We start from the raw sequence: 22796 nt of genomic DNA on the forward strand, positions 1-22796 counted from the left end.
AAAAAAGATAGAGAAAATGCAAAGAAAAAAACATTTATTTACATTGTTACATGGTTCCAGAGAGATACACAGGTTCAAATATGTTTGTTCAATCTTTAAAGAATAGTAGCAGAGTAGAAAAACAAGAAAGCAACTCTCAGTTACAAGAAATTGTGAAGAACCTCTGTAAGCTGCAAAGAAGGTACAATGAGATTGAAGATGTAAATTGCCAGGTAGGATAGCAGCTTCACCAAGCATGTCCATGCTTGGAGAAGTAGAAACAAAGAGCCAGAAAAGGCCAAAGGATAACAGGCAGCGTGATCACTTCAAGTAAAGAAGATGAAGCAGCCTTATGGATTCCACACAAACACACACACATACACACGTTCTCCGAAGGAAGCAGGTAGAACAGAGGTGTCTGCCTCCAGGAAGCAAGAGTGTATATAGGAACATAGGTTAGAGAGATGTATGGGACAATGCTCTGGAGGATGACACACAAATAATAATTTACACACCTCCACTTTCATTAAACGCTATGGCGATAATTTCTTCCCTTCTACAATATTAGCAACTCATAATATAATAGATTATTTGATGGAAAATCTCAACATAATAACAAATAGCCAAACTTTTGGGAAGGCCAGCACAATGAAAGAGAGAAATAATAAACTGTACAAACCCAATAACTCATACCAAATGAATAAAGATATCAGAAGCCAATAAATACTTTGACATGAATACATGTGATATCCTAAGTGTAATTAAAGCATTATAAATAGAAATTAGAGATGTAAAAAATGAGAAATATAAAATTACAATAGATTGGCTGGCTTAGCAAAATGGATGCCACTGAAGAGTAAATTAGTAAACAGTAAGACCAGGCCATAAAATTCTTCTAGAATATAGCACAAAGAGATAATGATATGACAGGAATTAAGGAGAAATTTAATGAGTAGACTTAAATGTTCCAAAATCAGTCCAATAAAACTTCTAAAAGGAGAGGAAAAAGGGAATGGAAGACAAAAGCACTATAAGAGGAGAAAAAGTATTTTTCAAAATGATAAAAGGAACAATCTAAAATCAGATCTATTAATTATGAACCTTTATGCACCTAACAACATAACTCTGAAATATATAAAGCAAAAACTACTAGAATTACAAAGAAAAAATTTTAAATCCACAATCATATTGAGAACCTTCAATTTCATATGTTTAAACAATTATTAAAGCAAATAAGTTAAATAGAAAATATCAAAAACTGCCAGGTACAGTGGCTTATGCCTGTAATACCAGTGCTTTGGGAAGCCAAAGCAGAAGAATCACTTGAGGCCAGGAGTTCAAGATCAGCCTTGGCAACAGTATGAGACCCTTATCCCTACAAAAAATGTAAAAATTAGCCAGCTGTGGTGGCACGTACTTGTAGTTCTAGCTACTCAGGAGCCTAGGACAGAAAGATTGCCTAAGCCCAGGAGTTCAAGGCTGGAGTGAGCAATGATCATATCATCGTACTCCAGCCTGGGTGACAAAGTAAGACAATATCATAAAGAAAATAAAATTTGAAAAACAATATATATTTATATATACACTTCAGGTATTTAATATGATAAATGTTTTATATGTTTATATAGATATACACTATATACTTTATATGTATGTAGATATCTCTCTGCATGTGTATATATACATACATATATATATATATATACATATATATATATATATAAATTTCTTCCATTCTCCAATACTAGCAACTCATACTATGATAGATTATCTGATGGAAAATCTCAACATAATAACAAATAGCCAAACTTTTGAGAAAGTCAATACAATTAAAGAGATATAATAAACTCTATAAACCCAGTAACTCATACTAAATGAATAAAGATAACATAAGCCCCTCCCGCACCCCTGCAACACACACACTTTACTCAAAGAAAGGATGTATAATCTTTTCAAAACACACACAGAACATTTTTCCAAACGGAACTCAAAATAGGCTACAAAAAAGTTGTTACTCTATGTATGGCCTTGAACACAGTTCATAGTACAATAAAAATAGAAATCTACACACTTCTTTTAAGTCCTAGGTACATGAGAAATCATAGAAGAAATCATAAATTATTATTGCTGAATGACAATGAGTGCATAATATGTTAAAAATCTATAGAAATGGGTAAGACAGGCTGGGCACAGTGGCTTACACCTGCAATCCCAGCACCTTGGGAGGTCAAGGCAGGCAGATCACTTGAGATTAGAAGTTTGAGACCAGCCTGGCCAGCAAGGTGAAACCCCATCTCTACTAAAAACACAAAAGTTAGCTGGGTGTGGTAGCGGGGTGCCTATAATCCTAGCTACTTGAGAAGCTGAGGCAGGAGAATTGCGTGAACCTTGGAGGTGGAGGTTGCAGTGAGCTGAGATCGTGCTACTGCACTCCAGCTTGGGTGACAGAGTAAAATTCTGTCTCAAAAAAAAAAAAAAAAAGAGAAAAGAAAGAAATGGACAAGACAGTTCTCAGAGAAACATATTTAATTCTAGCAACATTTAATAGAAAAGAAGAGATAGTGAAAAATGAATACACTTACTTCCAAACCTCCTATCCTCCCTTTCAAAAATCGCAGTGAATTAATAAAGATAAAGGCACTAACTAATACAATGGTACAAAAATGTAAACTGGATCACAAGCATCCAAACTTGTTTTTAAAGACTGATAATATAGATAAAATGTTGCTAAGTATAAGTAGAGAAAAAAAAAAGAAGGCTGAGCAAACAGCTCCCCAACAATATCAGTGAATGAAAGATGGTATAACAAATACAGGCTGGAACCCCTGAGCATTGCATAATTCAAGACTAAATGATGTACACTCTTGGAAGATGTGAAAAGTTCCGGTAAACAATATCTCTTGCTAGGATTGAGGTTTCCTTAAAGTTTGCTGAGATTCTGCAGAGCAGAGGTTTGAAGAAAGGATTGCTTTTAGAAAGCAGAGTGAAAGGGGACTCAAACTAGAGTTCAACTCTTGGATGAGTTTTTCTTTTTTCTTTTTGACTAGGACGAAATCATTTAGGGGACGTGTACAATTCTTTGCTACTTCTATGGCCTCTCATTTAGATTCCTCTGTTCAGTTGTTAAGTCCTGTGATGAATGTCATGGACCAGAGTCCACTTGATCTTCACCAGCATCACCCACATCTGTGGAAGCTGATGCTGAGCAACATCATACTGCAAGCGATGAAAAGGCCATTAGCAAAGTGAGTGTGACCTCCCAAGGAACCGAGGAGGAAGAACTAGGAACTTCCATAGATAAGTAGATGGCATAGCCACATTTGTAATACAACAGATAATATAAGCACGTATAATTGTATAACTTCTACGTTTCATTGTTTTCTACATTTTTTTCTGTAAAAAGGGAACACACCCAATTTCAAGGCTTACTGCCAGATTACCTTCCAAAAAGACTGAATTCAAGCATTACCATATTTTTATAGACACAGGAAATCATTATTTGTAAGAGTTTTTCAATTCAGTAAGTAAAAAATTGCATTTTAATTTAGAGGATATTTTTCATAAGTCTGGTTCAGCTACTAGGGAAACAGCTTCTAAATATCAAAGTGTGTTGCTACATTGAAAACAAAAATGTGGAAAGCAGAAAGAACCACTCCCACTCCTGCAAGCAGTTTAAATGTTTAAATAATTCACACAGATAAATGGAACTAGCATCACACAAACAATAGTGGCCAAATGTCTTCACTGCAGAAATTGTGTTTGCTGGAATCCAAGCTGGGGAATTGAGCCTCTTTACCTTGTGCTGTGCACAGCATCACTGCTGCCATACCCCAAACCAGGCTGTAGGTAGACAGATGACAGAAGACCACCTGAAGACAGAAAACAAAGTACAGAAATGGGGTTTGGATTTGGACAAAGCCAAGAAAGCTTCAGTCTAATCACTATTTCAGGGAATGTTGTAGCTGAGTTTTTACCCACCAAAGAACTTTGGTTTTGTGGGAGCAGAACTAGAGGTTATAAATGCAAGAAATAACAAAGCGTGTTCAGGTTATGAGGAGGGAAAAGCAGCAGCATGGCTCCAACACAATAGCAATCCCTGGCAACTTGGGACCTTGTTCCTAAAGCCACCACTGTCAAGAGCAAGCTCTCGAAGACATAGGATCACTGGGGAAAACAAACTGCCTTAAATAATACAGAAAATGCTGAGAATACAAATGTTAGACAGCATCCACTCGCCAAAAAAATTCACATCTGTTAATAATAAAAATGTAACTCAAGGAGTAACCACTTTTCAGGAACATTATTTGACTGCCTTGAATTTTGTTGAGGTTCATTTTAATTCTGCAAGTCTTATATATAAACTGCATGTTTTAAAAACCAGCACTGGCTTTAATTTTTTCCTTCATTGCCTTATTTTCATGTGTGTGGGCAGAAATTCTTGGCCTTCTTACAAATCATGGGAGTATTTAAGGGAATGTTATTCTGGGCATCATCCTTCTATAAAATGATAAGGCAGGGTAGAGGCAGCTGAACTTTTCTCTGCAGTAGTCCCATGGATCCACTCATTTGGTCTGTATGTATGTTTATGGGGGGGCAAAGGCAAGAAATGTAATTTTTTTCCTATATGTTTTGTATATTTCTATTTTTCATGATAGAAACATGTAAAGAATGTAACTTTTACTTGTATTTTTTAAACTGAACTTTAGTTTTATTTCATGTTACTATTCCAACTAGAGATAAGAATTTACTTTCAATAAATGTTGCATAATCTTCATCAGTCTCCCACAAACCCAACACCCCATAATTGTCCCAATCTCTAGCATTGCATCTACATTCCTGGGGGTTCCAAAAATGCCAAGCTATAAGTCAGGGCTACTAATCATTGATTACAACCATCTATTATGCTAGCATTTGCTAAAATGGCTGTGTTCCCCTCAAGTCATCACTGTCATTAATTTGTGCAATTATTGCCCACAAGATGAGCTGGTGTTCGCTCATGTTCTTCCAGGCTGTCCCTGGGTTCCCCTTGTGCTGGGTGAAAGGAAATTCTCCAAGGCTTTCTGCCTAAATTCCCATGTATCTATCCATCTCTGTTTTACTGTTTCCTCGCCATGATGGACAAGCATGCTGCTTCCTACAGTCCCTTCAAGGGACTGTAAGACACAGGCATTTTTTTTTTCTTATATCTCAACAACTACTTGCAGGTTCTATTTTCTACTCTCCTGAACTTCCCATGTCCGGGGGCTGGGCATAGAGCCTTATTTTGGGAATGCAAACTGGTATCTGAGCATAAACATCAATCAGTCCCATTTTGCTGTCCCAGCCTAGAAAATATTTATCTCTCTGAGCCAGAAAAGCTGGTTCCTCCATCACTCTGCATTCATCCGATCAACTCTTTCTAGCATGAACATTATATCCGTGATCTTTTAGCATTTAGGCATTTGAAACTGGAATGGCAAGGCTCTTGGTATTACAAAATGCTGGATTTTTAAACTAAAATGTATTTTCTGCTTAGAATTCCTCCCCTAAGGCAATGGGTGCTTAACTGTCTGATTTGAAAGACCAGAGGACAAAAATAAAGTACTGGAATAAAAAACCACACCAGATGAAACATTAAAATAATACTCCAGCTTATATTTTGCATAAAGTTACTAAACCACGAATACTAACATTTATTGACTATTTATTATGTACTAGAGACTGTTCTTAGCACTTGAGATAAAGTATTTCATCTAATATTTCATATAAATCTATATAGGAGGCACTATTATTATTATTATTATTATTATTTTTTTTTTTTTTTTTGAGACGGAGTTTCACCCTTGTTACCCAGGCTGGAGTGCAATGGCGCGATCTCGGCTCACCGCAACCTCCGCCTCCTGGGCTCAGGCAATTCTCCTGCCTCAGCCTCCTTAGTAGCTGGGATTACAGGCACGCGCCACCACGCCCAGCTAGTTTTTTTGTATTTTTAGTAGAGACGGGGTTTCACCATGTTGACCAGGATGGTCTCGATCTCTCGAACTCGTGATCCACCCGCCTCGGCCTCCCAAAGTGCTGGGATTACAGGCTTGAGCCACCGTGCCCGGCCAGGAGGCACTATTATGATCGTCATTTTCAAAATAAAGAATATGAGGCACAGAGAAGTTAAGTAACTTGCCCACACAGCTATGAAATGACAGAGAAGTGACTGGTTCCAGAGCTTATAACCATAATCACTACATCATCTTGCCTCCGCTATGTATAAAGTTTTGTTCGTTTTAAAACCTCCACCTATCATTACAAAAGTAGATTGTTATTGCCTATGACCAAATCATGATTGTGAGGCATTACCAAATTGCTATTCACACAGCAGTCTCTGCTTCATTGTCCTGCAACAATATGTTAAATTCAATTTTGAAACTGTATTTAAGAAGCATTCAAACAGGTTTCCACAGAGCCAAGGAATCTCTGAAAGCCAATGAGTCACTGTCCAGAAGCTCTGCTGGCAAAATAGCATGACCGCATCTGTCATTGCCTGCTGCTCAGTCCTTAAGGACGTGTTACTCAATCTCCTGTCACTGTGATTAACACCTTGCACACCAAACCTCCATTTCACCATTCTTTCAATGACTTGAAATCACCAAGCTATTTCCTGCATCTGTTCTTTTATTTATGCTCTCAGTTGAATAAAAGAAAGGAACAAATGGTGAATAATTAAATCTATGAATAACTTCAAATTAATCATCATTTTACCTGGAGGAGCTTCTCTTTTGGACTTTTATCTCTTAGGCACTCAAGTCATTCAGGATGTCTTGCTTTTCCCCTACCTGGATATGTAATTAGTCACTATACACATTAGCTTCTCGCATGGGAAGTGCTTGTCCCTTACTATCCTAGTCTCAGCTCATAACATGGGTGTTTTGTGCAGTAGTCTTGTCTTCCATTGGAGCTGAACTTCTGTCAATATAGTTGATCCACTGTATCTGCGGGTTCTGTATCCATGGATTCAGATAACCACAGATGGAAATTGCATATTTTTTAAAAAAGCATCTGCACTGAACAAATACAGATCTTTGTCATTATTGCCTAAATAATACAGCATAAGAACTAGTTATATAGAATCTACATTGTATTAGGAATTATAAATAATGGAGACATTAGTTTATATCTATGGGAGGACACGTATAGCTTATACGCAAACATTATGGCATTTCATATAAGGGACTTGCACCATCCACCCACTGGTATCGGTGAGGGTCTTGGAACAAAGCCCCCATGGATACCAAGGGACAACTGTACTTCTTTTGTTGATTCTAATACTAATCATCCTAATTGGGTCTGACTTCATTCCAGGCACTATAGTAGGCGCTTTGGAGACAATGGTGGATAACGGAGATTTTAGCCAATCTAACGGACATTGGCTGCTTGCTTTGTTAGAAACAGTCTCTTATTTGGCTCTGTCTATTCTTTTATGGTATTTAGCAGTATGAACATAGTCTTCTGTAAAGTAGTGGTCTCTTTGTGCCTGTCTCATTGCCCCTAAGAACCTCAATAACAACTAAATCCTGTTGCTTTAGCGGGATGTCCTGATCACTGGCTCCACGTTAGCCCCACCTGCTGCTACTATAATTTGAAGCTTATTTCTAGAATATTGAACCATAATAATTTAAATGACACTGGTTTACGTTCAGGATGATTGTTAAAGGGTGATATTCTACCTGTGGGAACCCCATCCCCTCGTTCTCAGTGTTTGCCTTAACTAAGCCCTGTTTTTGCCATTCCTTTTAGATATAATGACTTCCCTGCTAGAATTCATTTTCCGTATCACTGTAAGCTGGATCTTTCTGTGTGCCCTTCAGTTTCTCTGGAATTTTTATTGTCTTGTGATATCCTTCTTCTTGTGGGCTTAGGAGCGGTGGGTGGGGAAATAGAGTTCTCAGGGATCTAAATCTCTCCTCCTTTATCTGCCATAGGGATTTCTCTTCCTTTTCCTGTCTAATGGGAGCCACTCAATTCTAATATCCTCCTACTCACTGGATTTCTTCATTTTAATTCTGGTCAGTACATGCCCTTTTCTTTCCTTGGGAGACAGCCATGACCTAAACTTAAGGAGGGCAATATAAAGAGGAAGTGCCAAACCAATTCCAAGCAACAGGTGTTTCACAAACATTAATTAAAGCACTTAGTATATGAGCCCAGTTTATAGCAAAAGCCAACAGGTGTTAGGCCGCTAAAAAAAATTAATCGATCAAATCATATAAGGGAACTACAGTCATGAAAACAAACAAGCGCATTTATAACCCTTGCCATCAGTCCAGGGTTCACAAAAGCCTGGGTCTTACCTGACACTGCCCAACCGGCAGCTACATGGCCCCTATTCATGCCTCTTCCTCGGCAAGTTTCTATGTCCAAATCCACATCACCCCACATGTAGTCACATGGACTTGGAAATACTAGCTTTCCGCCTGTTTATTTGTAAAACCAGGTAATAATTCCTTGTTAGAAGGATAGTTATAAAGAAGATTAAGCGCATCTAGCTTGCAGGAGAACCTAGCTCACAGACCACCATTCTCCTTTGTTAAGAAAGACAGTGAAATCACTGGCTGTGCGGTCTTGCCAGCAAACCATACACGAAAACATTATCTTGAGGCATTCATTGTATTTGGATTTTTATTTCAAATACCAATGGGGTATATGAAAACCTTCTCCTCTTTTTGTCTTGTAAGCTGGTTACGAATAAACAAAATGTCTGTTTCTCTAGATAACCTGGGTTAACCCTTCCAAGCATCACGATCACAGAACATTTCAGTTCTCTCAAGCGAGGCTTCAGAGTTAACCCTCTTCAGCTCATGGCTTCCCCCAGGCAAGGGCTAGGAGGGAGAAGCGCTGAGTAACAAAGAGAAGACGTAGGAGCTCTCCCGGAGAGCGCGAGCCTGGAAATCTGCATCCCCGCCGCAGCTTTTGGTGTTAACACGAACCAATGCAGCATGCCTCATTCCCTTCTGGGGGCAGTTTAAAATAGGGGGTGCCTCCCCAGCTTTGGGAGCTGGAGCCCGACAGCCGAGCCGTGAGCCTGCAGGGGGATGCGCTAGCCGCGCCAGCTCGGAACAAGCGGCTCCGGAGCCCCCCGGCCTATGCATCTTTTTGTCCGGGAATTGGAATGGAGAACCCCCAACGCCAGCAGCGGCCTGTAAACCACCCTCTGGAAGGCAAAATCCGTTCCTAAGCAAGGGATAGCGCTTAGAGGAAAGCGCTGCCAGCAACACCACAGATCAAGTCGCCGGAGGACCTGACCGTTGCGAGAGCCGAAGCCCCGCGCCCCCGACTCGCCGCCCGCCGCAGGGCCTCGGTCGGCATCGCTCACCCTGCGCCCTCCTTCCCAAGCCCGGTCCCCGCTCACCGGCCTCGGCATCCTCGCTCCCGGAGGCGCGCGTGGCCGACTGCGGCTGTGTGCCTGAAATTCTGTGTGCCTGGAACGCTGACGGCAGAGAACGTCACCTGTGCCCCCGCCGTCCCTCCCACGTCTTACTCCTCCCTACCAGCTCTTCCTCTCCGTCCCAGGAGCGGAGGCTGTCTGTGTGGGGGCAATTAAGTGACGTTTGTATTCACCTTTGTCTATTTTCAGATATTTTTCCCTTTTCAGAGGTGACCGCTAGAGAAACTGAGACTGTGTTTGGGGGGAATAATTATTTTTTTCTTCCATTTTCCTGTTAATTGGACTGAGAAAGGAAACGAGGTAGGAGGTTGTGGAGATGAATTGTTGAACTGTTAGCTCTTGATGTAGTGACAAAGGATTCAAGCTGAATTTAACCAGTAGATTTTTTTTTTTAGGAAAAAACATATTTATTATTTTAAAATCCAGATACAAATTATATATTTAAGCAATAATTCCTTAATGATTTCACCTTTCATGATGTAATAGATTCTTTAGTGAAGTTTCCTCCCATTTGCATTAATGATGAGGATTCTTTTTTCTTTTTCTTTCTCCTCCTCCTCCTCCTCCTCCTCCTCCTCCTCCTCCTCCTCCTCCTCCTCCTCCTCCTCCTTAACAAGTTCCAGAGTTCTTGGCTCTAAAAACAAACAAAAAAGACAAAGAAATCACCAAATGTTCATCTCCTGAAGCCTTTTGTGTTTTACTACCACCACCCTCTCATAAGAAGCTGGGAAAAAGTTTTGCAGTTTTGTTTTTGCTTCTTTTTACAGATAAGGTCTCACTCACTCTGTTGTCCACGGGGGAGTACAAGTGGTGCGATCATAACTCACTCCTGGGCTCCAGGGATCCTCTCACCTCAGCCTCCAGAGTCGTAGCTAGAACGATAGATGTGCAGCCACTATGTCCAACTATTTTTTTTTTTTTTTTTAGACGTGGTCTTGCTATGTTGCCCTGGCTGGTCTGGAATTTCTAGCCTCAAATGATCCTCCTGCCTCCGCCTCCCAAAGCAGTGGGATTACAGGCATGAACCACTGCACCTGACCTATTCTCCTACTTCTAGCACTGTAGACTAGGCTCACCCGATTTTGAATTTTATATGAATGACATCAGAGCATATGTCCTCACTTGTATCTGGGTTTTTCACTCCACAGTAGATTTTAAATATCCATCCATGTTATTGCCTGTAGTGTGGCTTATTCATTCTCACTCATGTGTAGTATCCTATTCTATAAATACTGTGTATTACAATCTATTTATCTATTCTTCTGTTAATAAACATTTCTTTGTTTTTCAAATTAAAGGGATTTTTCATAGTGGTGGTGCTATAAACATTCTTATACATGTCTTTTCATAAGCATATGTACATCTTTGTATTACATTTTTTTACCATATATTTTTCTATCACTTTATTTTTAACCTTTCTTATTAAAGAAACTTCCTCTACTAGAGAAATATTAACTGCACACTTGGAAAAAAAAGCCTGGCACCTTGGCCTCCCAAAGTGCTGGGATTACAGCACTGCACCCAACTTTAACCTATTTGTATTTTGTGATCGCTGGTATAATAGGACTTTTAAAGTTTTTATATTTTATTTTAGTATATTTACTTCTATCTTATCTTTCATTAGGCTAAATATCCTTTTGCTACATTAAGAGTTATATTTCTGGCTGGGAGCAGTAGCTCATGCCTGTAATCCCAGCACTTTGGGAGGCTGAGGTGGATGTATCACCTGAGGTCAGGAGTTTGAGACCAACCTCCCCAACAAGGTGAAACCTCGTCTCAATAAAATATGCAAAAATTAGGTGGGCATGGTATCTGATGCCTGTAATCACAGCAACTTGGGAGGCTGGGGCAGGAAAAATTGCTTGAACCAGGGAAGCGGAGGTTGCAGTGAGCAGAAATTGCACCATTGTATTCCAGCCTGGGTGACAGCAAGACTGCATCTAAAAAAAAAAAAATCTGCAAATATAAACAGCCAACCAGACATTACTTGAAGATGTAGACAAGAACTTCACAGAAGGGGAAACTTGAATGGCTAACAAATATATGAATACATACTCATACTTACTAATAATCCGAAAAAATGCCAATCAAAGCAGTCATTCAATTGGTGATGATGAGAGGGTACCTGAATCAGGGAATGAATAGAAACATTCAAAGACATTAATATTAATATAACCTCATTTGAAATCAGTAATTCATGAAATTGGATTATATATTTAACCAATTCATTGTTTTCATTTATTTCTTTTTTTTAACACTCTCCAAGAAATTTATTTTAGCATATGTCATATATAGATATAATAATTTTATATAAAGAGAGATCATAACAGAACTAACAGGGTGCCTTTTCAAGGAAATAAAGGCAATAAAGGATTTCTTCCATATAAAGATTCTGATCTGCATTATTTGTTTTTTTTCAAAATACAAAACAGTAATATTAGAAGCAAAGCAAAAACAGCAAAGAAGAAAACAATAAAACAGAAGACCAAGGTCTTCTTTTTCTCCTTGTTCACTTGTGAAAATTGGTGCCTTTTTGTCATGTTCTACAAGTTCTTCCATGGTGCTGAATTTGCGCTGCCCAATGTAGTAGACAGTTTCTTTTAGTTGGACTTTAAAATGCTTGCTTTTCCCTGGTGCTTTTAGTGGTACTGAGAAATCATTTGGCAAAGATTCACTATCACGAATGAGGAAATGCCCTTCATGTCCTCTCTCATTTAATGCCATTTCTGCTTGATGCCTGGTGACTTTGCCATAATACCAAGGATTGCCAGCAAACTTTCCAGTGAGTGAAAGCCTAATGTAATCACACTGTGGAGGTGATGGTTCCAAACCTGAGGTTAACGGATTATTCCGCATAATGGTAACATAGTTTTTTGGTACTAGACCAACCATACCATTGATCTTCCTGCATTTCCACCACTCTGGGTCATTTTCAGGTTTTTCAATAACATCCATTATATCTCCTTTCTCAAAATTAAGTTCTTCATCATTGGATGAGCTGAATGGGTAAAGAGCCTGTACGACATGCAACACTTGCCCAGTATTGAGGTTATTGACGACTGCTGCTAATTTCTCTGACAGAGAACCCACATGGTCACCCAAAGGACTGTCACTTTCTTCAGTTACATAGTTTGAAGGGAACCATCCAACTTGTCCATTGTAGCTACCACGCCACCACCTATCACTGCATTTCTCCATGACGATCACCTTTGTCCCCTTTATCAATGATAATTCATCCTCTCTCTCAGCCATGTAGTTAAATTTCACATAAGCGGGCATGTTGAGGTCATAGAGACGTTCCCCTGGGTCAACAAAACTATCATCAGCAGGAGATGCAGAATCTGGCACACTAGGTTTTCTTTTCACTTTTCCAATGCCTAGGGTATCTTTCAGGTTTTTTACAATAGATGCTTTCCGAGCACTGTTTTTCCTTTCCACATAGTTAGAAGGCACAAAACCTGTTTTATTCATGGAATTTCGAACTCGCCACCAGGACTTAGAATCATCCAGAAGCCATAATCTCTCATTCTTCTTGATGTCCAATTCTTGTTCTTGTTGAGCCACATAATCAAATTTGGCTACTACCAGCGCTTCTTCTGCCATCTTTCAGCAGCTTCAGCAATGTTTGTTGTGTTAATTATGACATTAAATTCTTCATTATGTTACATGTTTTCATAATTGGTGGTTTATATCTAATTGCTCATAATTTAGCAAGATTATTGCTCTTACTTTTGTAGTCACATAATGGCTTCTTTCTTTGCTGATCTTGGGTCAGTTTATTGTAGTTCAGAGAGGTATAATATTTTGTAATGCCTGAGGAAGGCACCGGGACGCTGCCACGGCCGCTGTGATGGCCGTAACGGCACGAGGCCTGCGCTCCACTGCCGCGTAGCTCTCGGGAGAGGGGTGGGCCCTTCATTTATTTCTAAAATGATAATTGCTGCTACCAAATGCATGATTTAATTTGGAAGTTTGAATCTTAAATTTGAAGTGTACAAGATAACAGTAACAAATTCACAAGCCTGCCAATTACCTCTATGCGAGAAGAGAATGGCTCATTACATTCTCCGCGTGAGGCTGTCTCAAATGAAGTCTTGGTTCACACATATGCTGACCCTAGACTTCTAGGTATACGTACCTAGACATTAATGTTACTATACTTCAAGTCACAGAATACAGCCCAAACACGCCCCCTCATGGCAGTACATAGTAAGAGTAAGCTATGAGTGAAAACTGGGAGATTCAGATTCAGATTCTCTTGAGCTTGACCAAAGTAGATTTTCAAATGCTTAGTTGGGCATAAAAATACTCCAATTACAGAGATTGCATAGTATTTCCACTCTATAATAGTGAGCGTCATTACTTATGATTTGTCCCCTTGGAGACTATATTCACTGTACTCTAAAATTTATACCACTGGCCCTTATGTGTTCCATACATTTCAGATTCATGTATAGAGATACTTAATTAACTTATTCCCTTGGATGTAAAATAGGCTTTTTTTTTGAGACGGAGTTTCGCTCTTATTACCCAGGCTGGAGTGCAATGGCGCAATCTCAGCTCACCGCAACCTCCGCCTCCTGGGTTCAGACAATTCTCCTGCCTCAGCCTCCTGAGTAGCTGGGATTACAGGCACGCACCACCATGCCCAGCTAATTTTTTGTATTTTTAGTAGAGACGGGGTTTCACCATGTTGACCAGGATGGTCTCGATCTCTTGACCTCGTGATCCACCCGCCTCGGCCTCCCAAAGTGCTGGGATTACAGGCTTGAGCCACCGCGCCCGGTCAATAGGCATTTCAAAATTAACATACTCAAAATTGAGCTCTGGATTCTTTTTCCAAGGTTTGTTCTTCCTCTAACCTTTCCCATATTTGTAAACGTTTTCTTTATCTAACACCAAAAACATACAATCTTCAGGACAATTCTTACATTTTGCTCTTTTACCACAGCAAATCTTGCCATCCTAAATGTGTCCTTAATCCCTCAGTCCCCTTTGCTGCTACTGTAGTCCAGGCCACCATCAGCTCTCATCTTGACTACTGCAATAGTCTCTTTGAAAAATCTCCTTCCAATCTCTACCTTTTTACCACTCAATGAACTTCCTCCCACCAGTTGTCTGTGGTCCATATTCTCCCATGCAAAAATCTGTCCTCAGTAAAGACTCTTAAACTCAATTTACCATAAGCATTAATGATAACTAACAGCCTATCTTTATACTACTCCAGAGTGAACTATCACTTTAACCAGGATATATCCTTCACTGCAGGAATTGCCAAGCATGTGGAAAAGAGTTTTTTCAGAACAACTGTTTTCATGATGGATTTTGCCAGAGTCCTCAGAACTTCTTTTTTTTAATAATTGAAACTAGCCCTGTTTCACTCATCTTCTTTTTCACAAACAGATAGCATTTTCTTTCCCAGAACAATACAGAGGACAACTATGACAACACATGAAATAAATTAAAATGTTATGAGTGTACCAGCTATAGGTAGACAAATAGAAGAACTAGATGTACCTGAAAAACATAAATCAGAAACATTCTTTGTGACTATACTTCTTTTCTATACACTGTATTACCCTCTTGATACCTTTAGTCTACAATGTTGTTTTGATTTTCCATTGCTTCATTGACATTAAAATTAATACTATATGAAATTTGCCATATTCCACTTCATTAAAAAAAAACTAATGAATAGTCAAACTCCTACATGTTCTTCAAAGATATATAACATCTAATATAATCTTAACATTCTCAAGAATAAGAAGATGTAATCATCTAAATATTTACGATAAAAAATGATTAAGTAAAATATAATATAATAAATTAATAAATAATTTTATTAAGAATTATATATAAATTTATAATTATGTATATTTATAAATAAGTTCAATAATAAAATAATAAAAATAATGTAGTCACTTGGTGACTATATTAATAAAATAAAATTTCCAGAGTCTGGAATGAAAATTAATGTATAATGATAATAAATATTCGAGATGAATGTACTAAGTAATGTGACAGACATTTTATTGGGACCATTTATTCACATTAACTGGATAAGTGCAGTTATTAGGTACAGATGAGAAACCAGAGTCTCTGTGTTGTTCAGAAAATCTCTCAAAAATATACCATGATTAAGTAGAAAAAATGAGAAACAAATTTAATTTTCACTCTAGTGCCTACACTCATGAAAAACAATTTTTCATGCATCAGCACTTTAAAAAATAGCTATTTTGAGCCGGGTGCGGTGGCTCAAGCCTGTAATCCCAGCACTTTGGGAGGCCGAGGCGGGTGGATCACCGAGGTCAAGAGATCGAGACCATCCTGGTCAACATGGTGAAACCCTGTCTCTACTAAAAATAGAAAAATTAGCTGGGCATGGTGGCGCACGCCTGTAGTCCCAGCTACTCGGGAGGCTGAGGCAGGAGAATTGCTTGAACCCAGGAGACGGAGGTTGCGATGAGCCGAGATGGCACCATTGCACTCCAGCCTGGGTAACAAGAGTGAAACTCCGTCTCAAAAAAAAAAAAAAAAAAGAGAGACTCAGAGTTGTTCCTCTCCATGGAAATCTTTAGTAAAAGGCAAAAGATTTATACGATCTGAAGAGAAACCAGAGTATAGTTGATAACTTCTTTACAGACACTTGTATTTCAACAAGAAGTAAATTAACCAATATCTAGCTAGTAGATTGATGGAAAATACATATGCTATGCAATTGGCATATTCCAATCTCATGAGTTGCAGAAATTTACAAGGAAAAGCGAGCTCATTAACTTCAGTTTCAAAAAAAACCAGAGGCAACCAAAATATTTATCCCTAATGCTTCTTCAGATGCCATTGAAATTATGGTAACAAAAATAAAAGGGTTAAATGTAAAACAACAAACAGACAGAAGAATAACCTTCAGTGGCAAGAGATTGTGAAGAAACAAATTCACAAAAGATGTAAAGTAGACAGAGGAATGACCTATGAAGGTGCAGGATGAAAAAGCTGCAGCCTCATGGATGTGTAAAGCAGATTACACCTGCAGAGAAAGCCCTGTGGAACCTGAAAAGACCCAGGACCCTGAGGACAAAAGAAGCTGGAGTCAGTAATAGAATTAGAGCTTTAGTCAAAAGCAGCCATTTCCATATTCCAAAGCACAACTTTGAACAGCCAGGTACTTAGTCTGCAGCCAAAAAATAGAGTGGTGATGAAAGTCATTGATCGAATATACGGGGATTATTCCTAGAGCAGTAGGGGTCAGGGGCCCCAGAATGAAGGCCATTACATTCCAGCTTTTGGGGTCTCCTGTTTAATTGTTGCCTGTTCTCTACAAACAATCGCCCACCTCTCTGTGTATTGCATTCTCTGTAAGCCTCCAGTAAAGGAATTCCAGACACTTAAGAAAGCCTAAAATCAAAGTAAGAAGTCTCAGTGAAAAAATAAAATAAAATTTAAATGGTGAGCAGGGAGGAGACAATTTAGAAAACAGAAGATAATTAAAATACCTCTAAATTATTATTCCCAGGTATATTTGAGATATTATTTCCCTTAAAACAGAAAGAAAAGATTATGAAAAATTAAACAATTTAAATTATAAAAGCAATTCCAGATTAAAACATGACTGTCAAAATAAGGGAAAAAAATCAATGAGTTTGAAAATAATTCTTTAGAAAACTTCCCAGATAATGTGAGGAAAACAAGATATAAATATTAAAAAGAAAAAAAATCCAATCTAAATGTTTTAATGCCCACTTAATCAGAAGTATAAAAGAAGAAAATAAGTGAGATGAATGGAGGAAAATTATCTAAAAAACGAACAAATATTCAAAGGTGAAGAATTTGAGTATCTGAATTGAATGAAATAACAAAATGCGCATCACATTAAAGGATAAAACAAACAAATAAACAAAACCTAAATATCACTAGAATACAGAGAAGATACTATGTTACCAAAGAGAAAATATAGTAATAAGATAGTATGTGACCAAAGAGAAAATACAGCTTGTCACAATGATGAAATTGACATTTGACTTATCGGCATCAATGGATGGTCAAAGACAATGGGGTGTTTATATCATGCAGGGATGTTTAATTTTACTGAATTTTTTTGTTATCTATTTAATCGTATTTTTTTTTCTTGGTTCTGTTAGCACGATGTATTATGTTTATTGATTTGCATATGTTGAACATTTGTCACTGCGATGAATCCCACAAAGATCCCTTTTTTAAAAAAAATTATACTTTAAGTTCTAGGGTACATGTGCAGATCGTGCAGATTTATTACATAGGTATACACCTGCCGTGGTGGCTGATGTCAAGAAGACTATTTCCTGGGTTTTCTTCTAGGACTTTTATAGTTTGAGATCTTAAATTTAAGTAAAGCCAAAATTTTTAATATTCTCACACCACCCCAGCCACAGAAGTTTATAAATGCTATCAAGGTATAAGACTGGGAGTTAGATACTCTGAGGCTCATTGCAAGCTGTGCCATCAAGCGAGATTCCAAAAAAGTCATTAGCTTATGATTTTATGTGTATACAGCATGTAAAGTAAAAGGTATACAGAAGTACTATACTCTTCTTTTAGTCAGTGATAAACTACTTGCTTTCTCACTGTATATTTTCAAAAAAACAATATTTTCATCTATCTCATTATAAAGTCTATTATTTGGAGTATTGTTATATGAATGCTAAACATGTTGTGACTAGTAGTACTTAATACTTGATTTTATTATTAGATTGACTCACAGAAAGAGCATATATCTTGCTTGCACAATATTTCTGATCAGGCTGGGTGTGATGTCTCACATTTGTAATTTTAGCACTTGGGGAGGCTAAAGAGGGTGGATCACCTGAGGTCAGGAGTTCAAGACCAGCCTGGCCAACATGGTAAAACTAATCTCTACTAAAAATACGAAAAATTAGCCAAGCCTGGTTGCACCTGTAATCCCAGCAACTCTGGAGACTGAGGCGGGAGAATTGCTTAAACCTGGAAGGTAGAGGTTGTTGTGAGCCGAGACTGCACCACTGAACTCTAGCTTGGGCAACAACAGGAGCGAAACTCCATCTCAAAAAAAAAAAAAGAAAAGAATATTTCTAATCATTTTCCTGTATATTCTGATTATTAGCTTCCTTACATGTCCTGCAGGTAAGTAAATCTTGTTTGATTTGTTTAAGTGATATACTGATATACATCTGTCTGCTAGTCCATAGTTAATACTGAAATTTGTCAGTATGTTAAAACAGAAATTTGTGTTTATGCAGCTTGGCATCTGACATGGGACAGATACAAAGACCCCAGACTCATTATGCTTACACTTTTCAGAGGAAATCACCAGAGTAGTTAAGAAAAGAGAGAGGTCGATGATACTGTGTAACTCATTTTGTCTTCTTACACATGCAGTTTAAAAAGGATGAGGCCTTAACAGAAGAGGAAGCATTTCAGTGGAACAGGTGCATGTTTTCCTTAATTTCTTGAAGCCTGAAATGTAGCCCATTAATTTGAAAATGCACCCAGAAATGAAGATCATGTTTATGAAACTTAAAATGTCTTGGACTATAAGGCTCAAATTAAAAGTATATGGTACGTAGAATGAGCAGAGATGAGACAACTATTGATTTAAAGCTCCATGACAACCCAGAAAAACGTTATTTGGTTTTTGTTTTTTTATACAGATATTTGGAATGCCTTCTTTGTGGCTCCTAGCAATCCATTAATATATTCAAGTTGTGGCCAGGAACGGTGGCTCACGCCTGTAATCCTAGCAGCGAGGAGATCATGAGGTCAGGAGTTCAAGACCAGCCTAACATGGTGAAACCTCCGTCTCTACTAAAAATACAAAAATTAGCCAGATGTGGTGGCATGTGCCTGTAATCCCAGCTACTCAGGAGGCTGAGGCAGGAGAATCATTTGATCCTGGGAGGCAGAAGTTGCAGTGAGTGGAGATCGTACCACTGCACTCCAGTCTTGGTGACAGAGTGAGACTCTATCTCAAAATATATATAAGTGTGTGTGTGTGTGTGTGTGTGTGTATGTGTGTATTCAAGTTGGATAGTTTATGGCAAGATAGTCACCAAAACTCTAGGCTACAGGATAAAGGAATTAGAGTATTTGCTCTAAAGCTTGTCTTAGATCACCTGTTGAAGTCAGAAGGGGTGAATACATTATTCTTTAACTCTAGAGAATGGTGAAGGTTATTTGGTTTGTCAGTGGATCCTTGTGATTTACGCTCATATTTATCCAAAGGAAAGGAAATCAGTATACTGAAGGGATATCTTTTGCACTTTCATGTTGGCTGTTTGTTTTGTTTTGAGTTAGGGTCTCACTTTGTTGTCCAGGCTGGAGTGCAGTGACATGACCAGGGCCCACTGCAGCCTCAAGCTCCCAGGCTCAAACAATCCTCCCACCTCAGCCTCCTCAGTATCTGGGACTACAGATGCTTACCACCATGGCTGGCTAACTTTTTTATTTGTTGTTGAGCCAGAGTCTTGCTCTGTTGCCCAGGCTGGCCTTGAACTCCTGGGCTCAAGTGATCAGCCCACTTCAGCCTCCCAAAGTGCTAGAATTACAGGTGTGAGCCATTGTGGCTGGCGACTTTCATAGAAACTGCAGCCCTATTTACAATAGCCAAGATAAGGAATCAACCACAATGTCCAACAACAGATGAATGAATAAAGAAAATGTGGTATATGTGCATAATGGAAATACCATCCAGTCATAAAAAGGAATGAAATCCTGTCATTTATGGCAACATGGATGAGCCTGGAGAACATTATGTTAAGGGAAATAGCCAGGAACAGAAAGTTAAACACCACAAGTTCTCACTCACATGCAAAAGCTTAAAAAGTTCATCTCACAGAAGTAAAGAAAAGAAGATATTAGAGGACAGGAAGGGTTGTAGGAAGGGAGAATAGAGAGAGATTCCTTAAAGGTTATGAAATTATAACTAGGTAAGCAGAATAAGTTCTAGTATTCTATAGTAAGATGACTATGTTTAACATTAATATATTACATAGTTTCAAATAGCCAAAAGAGGTGATATTGAATATTTTCAACACAGAGAAATGATAAATGTATATATTTATATAAATATATACATTTATCATTTCTCTGTGTTGAATATATATTTATTATTTGATATATTTGATATTAATTAAAATATCAAATATTAAATTAATATAGCAACCATATAAAAAGGCTTTGGGAGTTCACACACCACTACATCTGCCTTACATGTAAAGATAAAGGGAGTTATTCCATTTGAAACAAAGGAATGCTGTCTCAGGAATGTAGGTTTTGTTCAACATATGAAAATCAAGGTACTGCACCGTAAGGGAGAAAAGCTTTCGATAATCTCAACACATGCAGACAAAGAAATTGACAAAATCTAACACCTTTATATGATAAAAACACACACACACACAAAAAACAAAACCCTAGTAACAGAAGGAAACTATCTTGAATTAATAAAGGGCATCTATGAACAACCCATAACTAACAGCATACTTAATGGTGAAAACAAAGTTTTTCCCTAAGATGAGGGACAAGACGGCAATGTCTACTCTCTCTACTTCTATTCAACAATGTATTTGAAGTTCTAACCAGGTCAATTAGGCAAGAGTTCCTAAAAGAAGGGGAAAGCGTGGGATACCACTTGGAAAGCAAGAAGTGAAGTATATATATTTGCAGATGATGTGACTCTATATGTAGCAACCCCTAAAAATCTGTAAAAGGCCTATTAGAGCTAATGTTAGGTTGGTGCAAGAGTAATTGCGGTTTTTGTCATTACTTTTGCACCGACCTATAAATGAGTTGACCAAGATTATAGGATGCAAGATCAATACAGAAAAATCAGTTGTACTTCTATACACTAGCAATGAATAATGCAAAAATAAAATTAAAAACCAGTTCCATTATGATTGCAAAAAAAGAAAAAAAGAGTTAAATGACCAGGAATAAGTTTAACAAGAGAAGTGCAAGGCAGTCCATTTGCTGCTTTTTAAAAGAATTTGTTGTACTTTTTTCATCTGGGCAATTTTCATTTGGCTTCTCTTTATATCACCTATTTTTTAAATCTGGAACTTTACTTCTTTGCCCAGAGTTTCCATTTTTTCATCTATTTCAATAGTGTTTATAATTATTAGTATTTGCTGAAATATTTTTATGATGGCTATGATAAAATCCTTTTTAGGTAATTCTAACTTCTGTGTCTTCTTGGGGTTGGTGTCCTTTATTATCTATTCTCATTCAAGTTGAGATAACCTTGGTTCTTGGTGTGATGATTTTCAATTTCTAGTTGGACATTGCAGATGTTATAAGACACCAGATCTTATTTAAATCCTGGGCTTTACCAGGCATTCACTGACACTGCTCTGGCAAGAGAAGTGGGGTCACCTCTTATAGGCATGTTGGAATAAAATCTCAAATTCTCTACTCAAGTCTTCAGTGACACCCAGCCAAAGAAGGGCTGTCTTCACTGCTAGGTAGGAGTGGGGCTTCCGGCTCTTCGCTAGATCTCTGCTGATACCTTCCTGGATGGGAAAAGAAGGATGCCCCATTACTGCCCCCTGCATGATCTCCACTGATACCATGGGAGGTGGCTTACGCCTATAATCCCAGGACTTTGGGAGACTGAGGAGAGGATGGCTTGAGTCCAGAGATCAGCCTGGGCAATATAGCAAGACTCCATCTCTACAAAAAGAATTTAAAAATTAGTCAGGTGTGGTGACGTGCCAATAGTCCCAAATACCTGGGAGGCTCAGGTGTGAGGATTGCTTGAGCCTAGGAGTTTAAGGTAGCAGTGAGCTATGATGATACCACTACATTCCAGCCTGAGTGACAGAGCAAGATCCCATCTTTTTAAAAAAAACAAGTGAATGATTCTGAATTACAAGGATGTCCAGTGTGTGGTCATTAGAGTGTATCACTAAAGAGAAACGTTAGACAATATTTAAATTTCCTGTTCATTTGTGTTATGTGTGTGTGTGTGTATGTTGTATATATAAGCTTATATATATATTAATAATTTATAATATAATATATATGTATAATATATACTATATATAATATATTAATATATATCATATACAGGATATATATTAACTTAAAACATGTTTATAAACAAATACATAGCAATACATAATATAAATACATAAATATGTATACACACATATATATGTAATATATAATGCATATATGTTATATATATTAACAAAACATTTATATAAACAAATACATAAAGTGGCAAATATTAGGTTTGCAACTTAATTAATTTTTAAATATATATCAACCCATAAACCACAACCCACATACAGATATGTGGTGTTTCCAACAATGAGAATAATGTTTGTGTGTTTGTGTGAGACAGAGTCTGGCTCCATCGCTCAGGCTGGAGTGCAGTGGCACAGTCTCAGCT

At 38.0% G+C, this 22796-nt stretch overlaps 1 protein-coding gene and 2 pseudogenes across 5 annotated transcripts in view; all 3 read right to left on the reverse strand.

Annotated features, from left to right (window-relative positions):
* CD200 (CD200 molecule) overlaps window positions 1–9491 on the reverse strand; it is a 29398-nt gene extending 19907 nt beyond the window's left edge. Inside the window, exons 1-3 of one of the 5 annotated variants that reach the window (XM_074404387.1) lie at window positions 9359–9466; window positions 8301–8423; window positions 3776–3848 (exon numbers count right to left, since the gene is read on the reverse strand). In XM_074404387.1, the coding sequence (XP_074260488.1) occupies window positions 3776–3806 (31 nt within the window). In that variant the 5' untranslated portion in view covers window positions 3807–3848; window positions 8301–8423; window positions 9359–9466. Of the gene's footprint in view, window positions 1–3775; window positions 3849–8300; window positions 9300–9322 lie in introns of those variants that run through there. The other 4 variants (XM_074404383.1, XM_074404389.1, XM_074404386.1 and 1 more) reach the window with 4 other exon arrangements.
* Window positions 9492–11490: 1999 nt separating this feature from the next.
* On the reverse strand, window positions 11491–12997 carry LOC101047922 (SH2/SH3 adapter protein NCK1 pseudogene; annotated as a pseudogene).
* A 2910-nt stretch (window positions 12998–15907) lies between these two features.
* On the reverse strand, window positions 15908–16016 carry LOC120367309 (U5 spliceosomal RNA; annotated as a pseudogene).
* Window positions 16017–22796: the final 6780 nt, after the last annotated feature.

This window comes from Saimiri boliviensis, chromosome 8 (genome assembly GCF_048565385.1).
Source record: "Saimiri boliviensis isolate mSaiBol1 chromosome 8, mSaiBol1.pri, whole genome shotgun sequence".
NCBI classification, from domain to species: domain Eukaryota; kingdom Metazoa; phylum Chordata; class Mammalia; order Primates; family Cebidae; genus Saimiri; species Saimiri boliviensis.